Source organism: Nicotiana tomentosiformis, chromosome 12 (assembly GCF_000390325.3).
Source record: "Nicotiana tomentosiformis chromosome 12, ASM39032v3, whole genome shotgun sequence".
Lineage (NCBI taxonomy): Eukaryota > Viridiplantae > Streptophyta > Magnoliopsida > Solanales > Solanaceae > Nicotiana > Nicotiana tomentosiformis.
The window spans coordinates 70,976,965-70,992,007 of record NC_090823.1 but is presented as its reverse complement, the minus strand read 5'-3'; the positions used below and the strand labels follow the sequence as shown (position 1 = coordinate 70,992,007).

General features: G+C 39.3%; 1 protein-coding gene across 1 annotated transcript; it reads right to left on the bottom strand.

The window, feature by feature from the left end:
* Positions 1-8,769: 8,769 nt before the first annotated feature.
* LOC104110958 (uncharacterized) lies at positions 8,770-11,904 on the bottom strand. Its single transcript, XM_009620531.4, has 4 exons — positions 11,128-11,904; positions 9,993-10,233; positions 9,457-9,574; positions 8,770-9,368 (listed from the first exon to the last, which is right to left on the bottom strand). Exons 1-4 carry the CDS (start codon positions 11,712-11,714, stop codon positions 9,277-9,279), a joined length of 1,038 nt encoding a protein of 345 aa, XP_009618826.1. The 5' UTR covers positions 11,715-11,904; the 3' UTR covers positions 8,770-9,276.
* Between the last annotated feature and the right edge of the window lie 3,139 nt (positions 11,905-15,043).

The window sequence follows — 15,043 nt, the reverse complement described above, 5'->3', positions numbered from 1 at the left end:
TAGAATGAGGTGCAATGTGCTCTAATTCTAGAATCGCTTCACTTTTAACATTGTCACTTTTACACACTTCGTCAACCTTGGGATCATTAATAATATTATGGTCGAATGGTTGGAATTTCTCTTTCTGCTCCACAAGTTGGCCAGTATTCACAATAATTTGTTGTTGGGCATCAGACGCCTCAATCTTTTTATTCAATCGAGCCTGCAATTCATAGATATCTGAACCAAATTGGTCTATCTCTTTCCTGAGCTCAGTTCTTCCTTCTATAAGTTGTTCCACCATATTTGAAAGACCATTCCATAGAAACCCATGAAATTATACTATCTGAGCTTGTTCCTCTAGAGAAGATTGGCTCACTATATCTGCTTCTTCAACTTTTACCTCTTGAAGGAACTCACTCTCTTCGTCGAGTTGAGATTATTCTTGAAAATTGGCCATTAATTCTGCCATTCTAGCTTGCAGTACTTTCATTTCTAAGGCAGTCTTTTTTTGAATTTCATCTTGTTGCTCGTCTACTTGCCTCACCATGTCCATAATACGGGCAGCACGTTCCACATCATCCAATTCATTGCTCCTATCAAACTCATAAATATTATTAGAAATATCATAATAAGGGCTCAAAGAAGGATTAAAATAATTAAGACAACCATCCCAATGGCCACCTTGACAACCACACACATTACAAATATTACACCCATAAGATTGAGATTTATAATTTTGCCACAAGTGCGGTCCTCAACAATATAGACAAGGATCACCAAAGTAAGAATAACTAACATTCAACCAATTCTCATTCCAAGATGCCATGTCAACAAAGATAATAAAATATTAAACTAAGCTAAAATTTAAAAACTTAAGTAGACAAAATGTAAGTCTAATCTAGAAAAATAGCTAATTTCTAAGTCCCCCGGCAACAGCGTCAAAAACTCGTTGCTCCCAAACGCACACGCAAGTATACGTGGTCGACAAGTAATATAGGATTGTAAGTCCAGATATCGTACCCACAGGGACTTGTGATTAACTATTTACTAAATTAAACTAGCACAATTAATCTATCTAAGCGATTTTCTAAAGTATGAATATTTAACTAAAACTAATCTAGAGTAGCAAACTAAGAAATTAAAGGAAACAAGTTGGCAAAATTAGACACGAATTCAATGGGAGCCGATATTCTAAAGCTATGGGTTAGCTAACAATCCTGTTGAGTCTTTCACTTAAATTGTCTAATTAATTTATTTGGTTTATTGATTGACAGGATTAATATTACTCGTAGTATTCTCCCAAAGTACTACTCGTCTATTCAAGCTAACCTAACGCCTATATTCTTATGGAATTAGGATTAACAAGAACGCATTAATAATTCTTGTATAATAACCAAGCAAGGTAATTAGGTAAATTCCTATCCTAACCGCAAATTCGTTCCCGATACTCAGGTTTAAGATCTTTCTCTACTCAATCCTATATGGAATCTAAAATTCCCTTTCCCGATTTCAATCCTAGATTCGTAGATAGTATTCAATTGGTGATCTAGCAATCAAATAATTAAGCACAAGACTGAATAAATAAACCAATATGATAAAATAATGAGAACAATTCAAGTTTCAAACAACAACGTTCATGTAGCACCCCACAACTCTAGAATTAATAAACTATGAAATTAAAGGAAGATAAGATGAAGAAAAACTGAGAATCCTTGCTCCCGAGTGTTCTGTGTGTGTATTTTCCTCTCCAAGTGTGTCTCCCCCTCCAAAATAGGTTTAGACTTGCTTTTATATGTGTTGGGGGGCGTGTATGTACGAAATAACCTTGTCCCGGATGAAATAGGAGTGAAACTCGTCACCCAGCATTAGGGTAGCGTGGGGCGCTTGTAAGGCCCCGTAAAAGTTTTCCTAAAAATTCGGACACCATGATGCCAAAGTAGGCGTAGAGGCCGCAGTTCAGACTTTTGGATTGAACAGTGCACTGGGGAGTTGAAGGAAAACATTGGGCAGAAGTACGCATTTTTGCGACCGCAGAACCATTCTACGGACCGCAGACTAGTCGCAGATTGGGAAGGTTTCTGGGGCATTTTTATGTCAATTTTGCGGCTATTATGTGACCGCATAACCGTTTCACGAGCCGCATTCTTGTCGCATATCCCGCCTTGGGATTTCTTAGAGGGAGGTTCTGCGGTGCACTATGCGACCGCAGAACCGTTCTGCGGTGCATTATACGACCGCAGAACAGGTCTGCGGGCCGCATAGTTGACCCCAGACCAGGTCAGTCTTTTTCCCAGTTTTGGCACCCCAATTTCGTGGTCATTTTGCGGACCGCATAACCATTATGCGGTCGCATATGCGACCGCAGAACCTGTTCCGGAGCTTCATTTTTGGGGTTTTTAAACCCAACCCAATTCCGTTAAAGCACACCCCATAGACCATTTTGAGCACATTTCTGATATTTTAGAGTGAGAGGGAGATTTCTTAGAGTGGGGGAGCAATCTTTAACCATTATCCATCAATTCTTGCTCGATCATTGAGAATTAACAAAGGGAGTCTTCACCCTAAAGGTAAGAATCTATGTCCTAGCTCTCAATTTCAAAACTTTGCAAAAATGAGGTAATTAGAGAGGCAATTATTGGGTTTGGGGGTTGTTGTCTTTCATGCATGTATCCTTGAAGTATGTGGGAAGGTTATGAGCTAAAAATGGTAGAGAGTGGGTTGGGAAATGATGGAATCTTCCACAAAAGAGCCTTAGAACCTTAATGCACACCTAGTATTTGATAAAATGCTCAAATGAGCTAAAACCATGATCATCTTCCTAATTTTTGGTTCAACTTGTTATATTTCTAAAATAGATTGAAGTTGCTAAGAATTTCGGATCATTTAGAGTTTGAGAAGCTCAATTGAGGTATGTTGGCTAAACCCCCTTCTTCTTAGAATCGAATCCCACGGTGTTCATGCAATTGGAGTATGTCCTTGATCATTATTGAATTGGGTTTTCCTAATGTGGTTGTGTTGAAGGATGTTTGTTCAATGTTTATTCTAAATGCTTCATCGTGTCATCTTTTCAATTGAGAATATGTTCAAAATGTGGAATATGTGTTAGGAATGTTAAAACTTCATGTCAAGACCGGAATAAAGGTTGTTATGCTAAATTGTATGAAAGGCCTCTATGTGCCTAAGATTTTCCAAATTGCTCATATGTGAATTAATGTCTTGAATGGGAATCCCTATTGATGTTGATAATGATAATGATATTTGAATGTGGAAAAGGGAACTGGAACTATGAAATACAGCCAAGTGCCAAGAATGACTTTGTAAGTGTTAAGAAGTACGATGTGAGATGATTGACTGAGGAAGGTAATGTCTCAAATGAGATGGCCTAGCCGATCGGGCCGAGATCGGACTCCGTGTAAGAACACGGTGGTATTGTGGATGAAATTATGGTAATGTCTCAAATGAGATGGCCTAGCCGATCGGTCCGTGATCAGACGCCATGTCACACACGTGGTGATACTGTGTTGGAAATTATACTGAAATTATGGTAATGTCTCAAATGAGATGACCTAGCCAATCGGGTCGAGATCGGACTCCGTGTAAGAATACGGAGGTATAGTGAATTGTAGAATATCGATGCTAAAGATCACCAAACCTAATAATGTGGAAATTGACTTGAAAACGTATATGACCCTTAACTTGTTGTTTTAATATTATTTGAAGCCCTTATTGAATTCTTGATTGTTCCTCTTATATTATTATTCATTCTATTGAGTTGGTGTTTAGCTTTTCATACTAATGCTATTCGACAGTACTAATGTACCTTTTGTCGGGGGCGCTGCATCTTTAAATGGATGCAGGTGGTTACATAGCAGACAGTGTTGATCACAGGTAGTGCTGCATCCTCTTCTCAGCGGACTCGGTGGCCCCATTTCATTCCGGGGTCATGTATTGTACCTTTTGTTTATATTGTTGTCACTTTTTGAGGTATAGCCGGGGCCTTGTTGTCGGCACCATCTTTACCCTCTTTTGTATCTTTAGAGGCTCTGTAGACACTATGTGGGTTGTATATGGGTGTTGGGAATGTTAAACAAGTTATGTTGTGTTTGATCACTTGTTCCACTCGAACTATAAGAAATGTGTATTTTGAGACTTAAAGGCGCAATGACTAATGAAACGATTTAGGATTGTATGAATGAGCTTCCTACTGTATAATTAATGAAATCACGTCTTTTCTTGTGAATTGGGTAGAAAGTATCTAACAGGCTTGCTCGGCCGGGTTCACTCAGTTGAGCATCGATCGCGCTTCCCAAGGTTGGGGCGTGACAGCGCTAGCCCTGGCGCTAGAAATTTTTTGCCTCTGAAAACTGGGCCACAGGTAGCGCCCCATGCTACCTGTGGCGCTACACTGTCCCAATTTTTTATTTTGTTCCATTTTTGCTTCAACTCGTGCACTTTCGTTCCACATTGCCTCCGGATGACTCCTACACATAAAAATACCATGAATTAGCGCAAATTATTAGATTACACATCCAAAATTATGATACATGAGTAAAATGCGAGGCAATATGCATATAAATATACATACTTTAAGCCAAATATCAATGGAATATGAAATATAACCAAATTCGGGTCAAGAATACTTACCCCAATCCAAATCGTGAAAATCCCCTCCAAAATCGTCCAAACATGATCTCTCTTACTCAAAAAGTGATAAAATAACAAAAGCCCTCGAAATAGAGTACTTATAAGTCTACCCAGGTATTACACATCGCAATCGCGAAGACCAAATACACCCAGTTGCCAAATAGTCCTTTGCAAACGCAACATACAAGTCGCGAAAGTAGTGCCCAACACAAGAACGCCTACACAAACGTGTCGCATCTACCGCGAACGTGAAGGTTTATGCCTGACCAACCCCAAGCTCCCCTTCTACGTGAACGCATATCCACTCTCACGATCGCGAAGAGTTATTTTCCCCAAATCGACCAGAACGCATCCCTAGCTTCGCAAACGCGAAGAGCAACTGCTCTTGCCTCTGAAAATCCCTCTACAAATGCGGTCATCCACTAACGATCGCGGTTAATAAAACACCAGACATCAGAACAACAATACAAAATAGGAGGAAATGGCCCGTAGCCCAGTCGAGACACACCCGAGGCCCCGGGACCCCGTCCAATCACACCAATCAGTCCCAAAACATAACGCGGATCTACTCGAAGCCTCAAATCACACCAAACAACATCAAAACTATGAATCGCACCTCAATTCAAGCCTAATGAACTAATGAACTTTTAACTTCCAAAACTCACGTTGAACCATATAAAATCAACTCGGAATGACCTTAAATTTTGCATGTAAGTCCCAAATGACAGAATGGACTTATTCAAACTCTCAGAACCAAAATCTGAACCCGATATCAACAAAGTCAAATCCCGATCAAACCTCTCAACCTTCCAAACCTTCAACTTTCCAACTTTCGCCAAAAAAATCAATCAACATACAGACCTCCAAATCTAAATTTGAACATATGCCTAAGTCCACAATCACCATACGAAGCTATTGGTATCATCAAAATACAACTTCGGAGTCGTCTATATAAAAGTCAAACTTCGGCCAACTCTTACCACTTAAGCTTCTAAAATAAGAATCATTCTTCCAAATAAATTTTCAATCGCTTGAAAATTGAAACCGACTATACATCAAGTCATAATGCATAATATGAAGCTATTAGATACCTTAAGCCACCGAACAAAATGCTAAAGCTCAAAATGACCGGTCGGGTCATTACACACATTCTCCATAAGGCCAACCTGGCGGACTAGGGCATTCTCTAGTACGGGGGTAGCAATGAACCCCTCTAGAACCTGAGCTTGTCCAACTGATGCAACAGGAACAGGGATCTCCTCGTTCTGCTCAATCTGAGGCTCTGCAATAGGTGTTGCTACGCGTACTCTAGGCTGAGCTTTGCCTCTGCCTCTAGCTTTACCTCGGCCCCAGCCTCTACCCCTGGTAGTGGCTGCAGTCTGGGGCTCCGACTCCTGATCACCTACTGATGCAGTACATGTCCTCACCATCTATGAGAGAATAATAATAGAATGATTCAAACTCAATGATAGAATAAAGTCACACGATAGAGAAAGAAAGCAGGTGAAATTTCCTAATGCCTTATAGCCTATAGAAGATAAGGACAAACGTCTCCGTACCGATTTTCAACACTCTACTAAGCTTGCTCATGACTCGTGAGACCTAGGCAACCTAGTGCTCTAATATCAACTTGTCACGGTCTAAAATTCCAACCAATAAGGGATCGTGATGGCGCCTAACACTGCTTGCTAGGCAAGCCAACCCGACAGATAATATGCAAAGAAAAGCTATAAATAATCAACAGTTGAACAAATATAACATAACGTGAAAAAACTCTATGATAACATAATAAGTTCTAGAACCAATAACTAACATAATACCTCCCAAAAAATTAGTGTCACAAGTACATGAGCGTCTAGATCCAACTAAATAGAAAGTTCTGAATGTGAGGTTAAAAGCATGAAGGGTGATGCCGTGCACATGCTTATTTATCATGAGAGGTTAAAGCAGGAAGGGTGATGCCGTGCATATGTATTTTATTATAATCATATGAGGATGAGAGTAAAAGCACGAAGGGTGATGTCGTACACATGTTTATTTATCATGAGAGGTTAAAGCACGAAGGGTGATACCGTGCATATGTATTTTATTATGATCATGTGAGGATGAGAGCAAAAACATGAAGGGTAATGCAGTGCACTTGCATTTATGATATATGGTAAGAATGAGAGTAAAAGTACGAAGGGTGATGCCGTGCAATTGTTGATTTTATAGCTTTGACTTGATAATTGAAATGTGAATTTGACTTGATGGTTTTGGTGCTTATTTGAAATAGGTTCAATTAGTGATTCTTATTTATTGTTCCGCGTATTGTCCCTTTCTACATGCCCCTCCCCTGCTGTTACTTTTGGCGCTTTATTTGTTATTTTATTGCTTTATGTATATAATTGCACATGTTTTTAGTAGGTATCTTGTCTTAGCCTCATCAGTACATTGGGTCGGTTGTACTCATACTACACTTCTGCACATCTTGTGCAAATTTTGATATTGGAACCAATGGAGTCCCGAGAGGTACTTAGCAGATACCAGACAGTGATTCAAGATAGAGCTACATCCCTTTCGCAGGCCTTAGAGTCACTTTCCTATTTTCATTGTACTGGTTCCATTTTATTTCGGACACTGTTGTGTTTCAATCAATGATATCAATATAAAAATGAGGCACGGCAACACCCTTCGTACTTTTCACTCTTCCTTACCAAGCAACAACAACAACACAAATACCAAGCAAGGTAGGAAGAAAATAGACTTCGACAATAGTATTAAACTCCACTCATTATACGAGAATCTCTCCATAATTAGAGCCAACAACCAATTACAAGGTCCATATTCTCAACAACCAATATCGCAATAATTCAATATTAGAAATAACTTGGAAGCGGCTAGTCAAAGAATAAGAGATCTATCTAATGGATGGAAGGCGTGGTAAATGAAATAACATGGTACAATTAAGATAAATTATCCACCTGCATGCTTATCTCGATGGCCAACGCATATACACTTGTCACCTTGCATATACGCTGTCCCCAACACCCCCCCCCCTTCCCCCCAAAACACATAGTTCACATAGGAAATAGACTCAATTCTATCTTAATTTTCTCAAATCAAAGTTAACCATGGCACTTGCATCTTTTTGCAACCAAATCAATATTCAACTACGGCTTTTTCTTTCGAACAAGTCTCCAAACCAACTGAATCTAGTCAATTATCGTTCAAACAATTCAAAATAAGCTAAATTAAACAAAGTCAACCCCGGGCCCGCTTGGTCGAAATCTGAGATTCGGATCAAATCCCGATTACACAATCACTTCCGAGCCCGGTAATGTAATTTATTTCGATATCTGACCTCAATTTGAGGTCTAAATCTCAATTTTACCAAATCCCTAAATTCTACCCAAAATCCCTAATTTATACCTTGAAATTCATAGATTTGATATTAAAAATTCATAAAAAGTAGTTGAAATTGATTGAAATTAGTTAAAGATGCTTACCAATGAATTTGGAAAAAAGCTCTCAAGAAATCACCTCTTGGTTGAAAAGTTTTTCATCTGAAATTCAATCCCTCAGATGCGTACTTTCATTTTAACAGGGATAAAAATTGTAAATGGTCTCGCTCAATTTCTAATTTTCAGTTTTTTTTTTCCGGAAAGGTGGCTCTAGCTCATTAGCTTATCATCGTCGTCTTCTTCTTTGATTGGTGGATTTCCGGAAAGGTGGCTCTAGCTCATTAGCTTATCATCGTCGTCTTCTTCTTTGATTGGTGGATTTTGCTTTAATGTTCAATTATAAGACTACCTAAGATTTTAAAAGTGGGATGTTTGTTGGTTTTGCTAGGTCTGCCTTGTCCCCCTAATAATGGAGGGAAAAGTTGGCAAGTGCGGTAAAATGCTTCTTTGTGGTGCTTTTGGACAAGCATATTTTGAACAATGATCATTAGGCACTTCAGCAAGTTTCTACTAGTATTATTATATGCCAAAAAACTTCTTACTTTTCTTCGATGAAAATCAAGGCAAGTTATCTTCAGTGGAAAGAAAGGAGTTTGATGCATGTCTCACAGCTCATAACGGATCACATTGTTTTTTCACTTCCAATACAGCGGTATCAATAGAGATTTTAAAAAAAAAACAGAATAAAAGAAACATGGACTGGTAGAGAAATTTCCTTGTTAAGATTGGAATTCAGCATGAGTTGCAACAAAATAAGTACTATTCCAGCTCTCAAAAGAATAGTACCCAGCAGCAAACTACTACTAGCCTCAAAAAAATGCACAACAAAAAACAGCCGGCAACACAACTATAGGTAAACCAAACTAAAAGCAGCTGAAATGCAGGCAGCTGCCTGATGGACTTCAAATAGCCTCAAAAAAATGCTCAACAAAAAACAGCCGGCAACACAACTATAGGTAAACCAAACTAAAAGCAGCTGAAATGCAGGCAGCTGCCTGATGGACTTCAAATAGACCCAAATGTGGTAACTCCTACATACCTTCAACAAAAATTTGATGTCCCAATTGGACATCTTCCTCCTTTACCCTAGAAAAGAATTAGAAACATCTTTCCAATGCTAAAAACAAAAGAAACATGGGGAGAAAGAATTATCTTCGAATACCAACTACTACTACCTCTAACCCACAAGAATACCCCAACTAATGACCTACAGTACCAACGCTACCTTCTCCTGCAAAACATAAGGTGAAGGAGAAGCAATAAGAGGCTCATAATGATCGGCCCCAGCACCACACCAACCTGCAATTGCCAATGTATTCTCGTTCACTTTTTCAGCACGGAAGTAAGAAATGAACATAAAATCTAAGCAGTGTGAAATTTTCTTTACCTGTTCCTTTCATGAAAAGGAAGAAAGGAGGTTCACATATTTCAGATCTTGGACGATGTGGGAGGAAGAAGACACAATTTTCATCATCAACCATTGCATCAGATCCATGAGCTTGCACCTGAAAGTTATATACCAATTGAAAAGCTTAGCAAAAGAATTGTTTGATTCGGGAGAGTCGCGAAAATCATTAAAATTTAACACCACAACTTGAGAAATGTGAGCAACAAAGAGAATCATGACCAGGAGATGAACCAAAGCAAAAATAAGGAACATAGCAGTTGAGAAATGACCTTGTGCAATCAATTGATTTATTAAAGGCCGACAGAAGATTTTAGGAGGATAAACCTTCCGGGGGGGGGGGGGGGGGGGGTACCAACCAAAGTTAATAATTTATCAAACAAGTAAAGAACCTATGAAAAGAACAAGGGCATTGCAGCTCACTCACAAATAACATAGTGCAAATTATTCAAATGACAGCAATTGTCATGCTAAAGGAGATCAATGGTGAAGAACATATAGGCAGATCATTTTCTTACCACAAAGATCTCTCTTTTAAACTCGGTTGCAAGGCATTCAATTGCTATGTCATCTCCAAAAGCAGCTGCACGACCATCCCTGTTCTCATCTACAGTTAGTAAGCCCTCCTCAGTATACTGCAAAGTGATGATATCATATTCATCATCAGGGGAACCACAGACCGACATGTACTTGGCCCAACTTGGGCCATCATCCACAGCTATGCACCTCTCATTGTATATAGACTCAGCAGCCAATTCTCTTCAATGTCAATAACAAATATAAAATCAGAAAACAAAACCACATCCAATAAAATAATAAAAGCAACCAGGTCAAACTAAAATCAATTTACAAAATTTGCTTAGCATCTCCATCTTGACCTATACAAGGAAAAGAAAAAGAAGTTTCGAAAATACTTTCTCGGCCAGATAAAGAGAATGCTCAAAATTTTGATTTTTTATTTGTTTCCTTGTTATCAAATAAATTACAGACGAAAGCAATTCTCACTTCAAAGAACAAGAAAAAGAAAGAAAAACATTCTCTGTGGCGAAATGCATGATAAAAATCTCACTTGAACTTAAGGACAGATATAATGGCATATTTTTCTGGAAAATAAAAACAGAAAATAAGTCTGAATAGATTGGGAATGAAAATAGAGGATTCGAATAACCCAAACAGATATGGAGAGTGAGACATAGATGGTTGATTCATTAAAGTTTAAAAGAAAAACAAGATAGAAAAAAAAATTGCACCTATCTGTAGTGTTGTACGCATATAGGCGTTTTCTTATCTCAAATGAAAATTAGTTAAAGTAAGGACATATATTCAGTCATTTCATTAATAAACATTTTCCGAAAATCTTTACCATTATTACCTAAACGGATCGTCAGTATTGAAAGATACTTAATGAAATCAAATGAAATGTTTCTTGCATGTCAAACTAAGAACAGGGGGCATAAGCAATCAGATCTAAACTTTGTCATCCAGATCTTAACAATAACAACAATTAGGCATCAACCCCAGATACATTTCACTCCAGTTGGGCCTCTTTCCTTTTAATACTCGGGTCATAAAGATTACCACCCCCCCCCCCCCCCAAAAAAAGGGAACGGAAATTGCCGCCGGAAAAGAAAAAGAAAAAAGAAAGGAAATTACCGCTGCATGCCGAGCTGAACAAGCTCAGATATGGCCGAGTCGAGAGCCTCTCGATCTTCCTTCTTAGCTAACAGCTTCAACTCTTGAACTACATGAATACCCCACCCAGATTTCAGATCGGGAGAATACATGTGCTTAATCGCCGATTCAATCACTTCTTTCTCCTCCTCGCTAACCGATCCAAGATCTTCCAAGAACCTCCGCACCGTCCGCCGTCTCAGATCTCTGGCGTACGACACCGTCGTCATCCCCATAGATTTACCACAAGCCGTAAAAAGACAGTTCCCGTCTGCCTCGACTTCTCCGCCGTGGCTCAGCCGGAAAACCACCGAAGCGTTCTGATCTTTAGGATGCTTCCACAGCACTCCCTTGGCTTGAATCTTCATCAAATGCTTCCTCTGCTGCTCCTCTAAAGCTGAAACATTTTCCCACGAGGAGGAGTCAGCTATGGCGACTGCGACGGCGGAGGCGGTGGTTGTCGCCGGAGATGACTGGTCAACGAGATCGAGGGATGACGGAGTTGAGGTAGGATCCCGCCATGGAATAACCGGCGACGACGTTGTTGAGTCGCAGATGAGTTTCCCCATTTCTAGAAAGTTCTGCAGAGAATTTCTTTTTTTCTTTTTCTTGTTTTCAAGCAATGGCGGAAAGAGAAAGTAGGGGAAAAGGAGAGAGAGTGCTAGATAGGGCAAACGGCTAGATTTTACAGAAGTTGAAAGGTCTGGACACGTGGACCAATCAATGTCTTCATTTACTGTTTTCAAGTTGTGACCGGTGATATTGTGCGGTGGGGGAACAAATACGGGTTTTATGAAGCTGGGTAAAAGCTATATCGTGGCCTACGTGGCATCGTATGATTAGTTAACAGATAATGTAACGTTATGGGTGATTTTCGAGGCGTGCGGCCATTTCCCGCTAATGGGTCATTAGAGGCATATTCTATATACTCCACTTGCTTAATTAGTGTAGTAGAATTGGCGTAAAATAATGGAAGGAACTCTTTATTTTGCTCATCCTTGAAAATAGTGTACCGTGGATAATTCGGAAAGAGAATAGGTCAAGTGTCCGAATAAATCAACGGGAAATGTTACTCCATTTGCTGCTTAAGATAAAACTCAATTTTATATAATAAAAATTTTACGAAAATTATCTTGATTGCTACTTTTAATACTAGAATATAAATTTTACATACTTTCCAAAAAAAAAGTTTATGTTATCTTTCTTATAATGATAGTGTCCACCCAACTTATATGCACATTTATTATTCTACTACTTTCTATCTGTGCATATTTAATAACTTTGCATGTCAAGACTTAAGATGCTTATTTTTTATGTTATTAGCATAATTTAATATGTTATATGGACTACTTTATATTTTTTGTTGAATTATCAATTAATATTTATTATAAATATAATTTGTATATGTGGTTTAACTTAACTGAATGTGTAAAAATTATTATATTATCAGTCATACAACTTAAACTCGAAAATAAATTATCACGCTAGTGTAATTGTTTTCCTTAATACTTTAAGCACCTACAGTTTCTTATCTTAATTAATGTTAAAATAGGCAGATTTGTTTTAACTCCAAGGAAAGAAAAAATAAAAGGAATAAAATATGAAGACCATTACTTGGAACTTGGAAGTATTATTAAAGAAATACTGTAAAATTTACTCTTCAATAATAATAGTTAGAATTGTTTACCCTAAAAATTGAGTAACAATTGTGGTTTTAAGGATATGTGATTTAAACGAGCACCAATTGATAAACAACGAATTAAATAGATAAATTGAACAATAAAATAAATCAAACTGATCTGCAAACAATGCCTCAACCTCGATTCGATATAGTCTCGAGGTTAGTTAATAAGAACAGCAGAGGATGAACAGTAAGTAAGACAAAGAAAGCAGCGTATATGTATATTCTTATCAGTGAATCATGATGCCCTACAAATGATTGGAACTCCTTTTTATATAGTAGAAGAAACCTAATTATGGTTGTCTCTAATTACAGAAGAAAATCGTATAAACAGCTAGTTAACCACTTCTGATTTGGTCCGTTCCGAGATTTACGCCATGATTCTCGACCAATCACGGATATCCGTCCCAAGATTCACGTCGTGATCTTCGACCGGTTACTGATATCTCGTCATTCCGTTATTATGCTCCCCTCGAAGTCGGTCATACTTGATCTCGATTGTTGTTAGCCTTGGTCTCAATGTACACTTCGATCTCTAGGCTTGGTGTCTCATCTTCGAGCTCGGGTCTGATTTATTACGAGACTACCTCTGATTCAACTCCCTTGTCTCGATCAAACAGCAAAATCGGGTAGGCCCGATTTTGACTGTATACAGATGGTCCCCTCGTTTCTTGGAGTGTAACGAGAAGAAACGAACTAAGCCTTTGATTTAGTACCTCAATCAATTATGACGTCAACATCATGACGTAAGCGACAAAAGCGATTGAAGCGTCGCATCTGCACAGTTCCCAAGGTCATTAATTAACGCAGTTGTTGGTCGGCCACCAGTGCTTTTAAACCGCCAAAGTGGCTATTATAAATAGACCACCTTCATAATCTTTTCAAACCTTACTTTCAAACTTCTTCTAATCTTCAAAAGCTCTTCTATTCTCTTCAAATCCATCAACTTTGTCGGTTTTCATTTACCAATCTCTTATTAAAATACAAATTCCACCTTTTCCTTCCTTAAACCTCATATAGCAATGGCAAAAACATCAAAGACCGTTCCTCAAGAAGAAAAGGCCTACTCATCGCGGCCGGCCGGTGGCAAAACACAAGTGGAGCCACGTATCGAAGAGTGCATTCCCGGGCCATGTGAACTTACTTCCGACTTTAAAGTCGAAAACCCCTCTTCGGTTCCTGGACGATGCGAGCCCATGTCTAGATACATCTGTTCGATATCCGAAGGCGATCTCGAACAGGTGAAAAAGGACTGCCACTGGGAGAACAAAGAGGTGGTGATTCCTACCCCCAAAGAGGACATCACCACTCATGTGAAAGGGTTCTTAAGTGTGTATACTTACCCTTTCACACTGGGTTCCATCGATCCCGTCATAATCGACTTCTGCCGCCAATACTGGGTAACCCTAGGCCAGATCTACCCCTCTTTTTGGCGTATTGTCATTTTGCTCAGATTCTTCTTGAGCAAGATCGAGGGGATGTCTTTCACCCTTGATCATCTCATTAGGCTATACAGCCCCCGTCTTTATCGGGGCGGACTGATAAGGCTTCAGCACCGGGCCACGAAGGTGCTATTCTCGAGCATAGACAAGGACAAGGACCGAGGATGGATGTGCCGGTTTTTCTGAGTCAGGACCTCTGATTTAATCCCCGCCGAGAAGATGTCATTCCCCGAAGAATGGAACATGGAGCGTAAGTAGAACTTCACTGATAACGTTTGATTACTTGTTATGTTTCCTTTACCTCTTCTCATTTGTACTCTTCTTTATGGTGCAGCTTCCCCTTGGTTTCCTAGTGAAGTCCCGGACCATGCAGGTTGGGTTCGATAACTGGTTTTAACCTCTTTGTATGTTGAGCGCTCATGGCGTGATTTGGCCAAGGGTCGATGGGAGGCCAAAAATCATGGTAAGTTCCCCTATCCGTATTTGATGCTTTCCTGTGAAATACTTCCTTTTAACTTGATTTCTTCTCATATAGGTCTTGGAGATAATGTCATTATGAGGCCGCCTCCCCTCGGGGAAGAGGAGGACCCGAAGCCGACTGAAGATTAAAGAATGAGAACGGCCTCGCCACCAGATACCCCAAGGCCCAAGAAAAGCAGGGCTCGAAAATCGAAGACTGATCTCGTCGTTCTGCCTGTCGATGTAGTCCAAACGCTATGAGATGAAGACGAGGAAAGAGAAGATACCGACTGCCTGTTGGTGGCTCGGAAGAGGG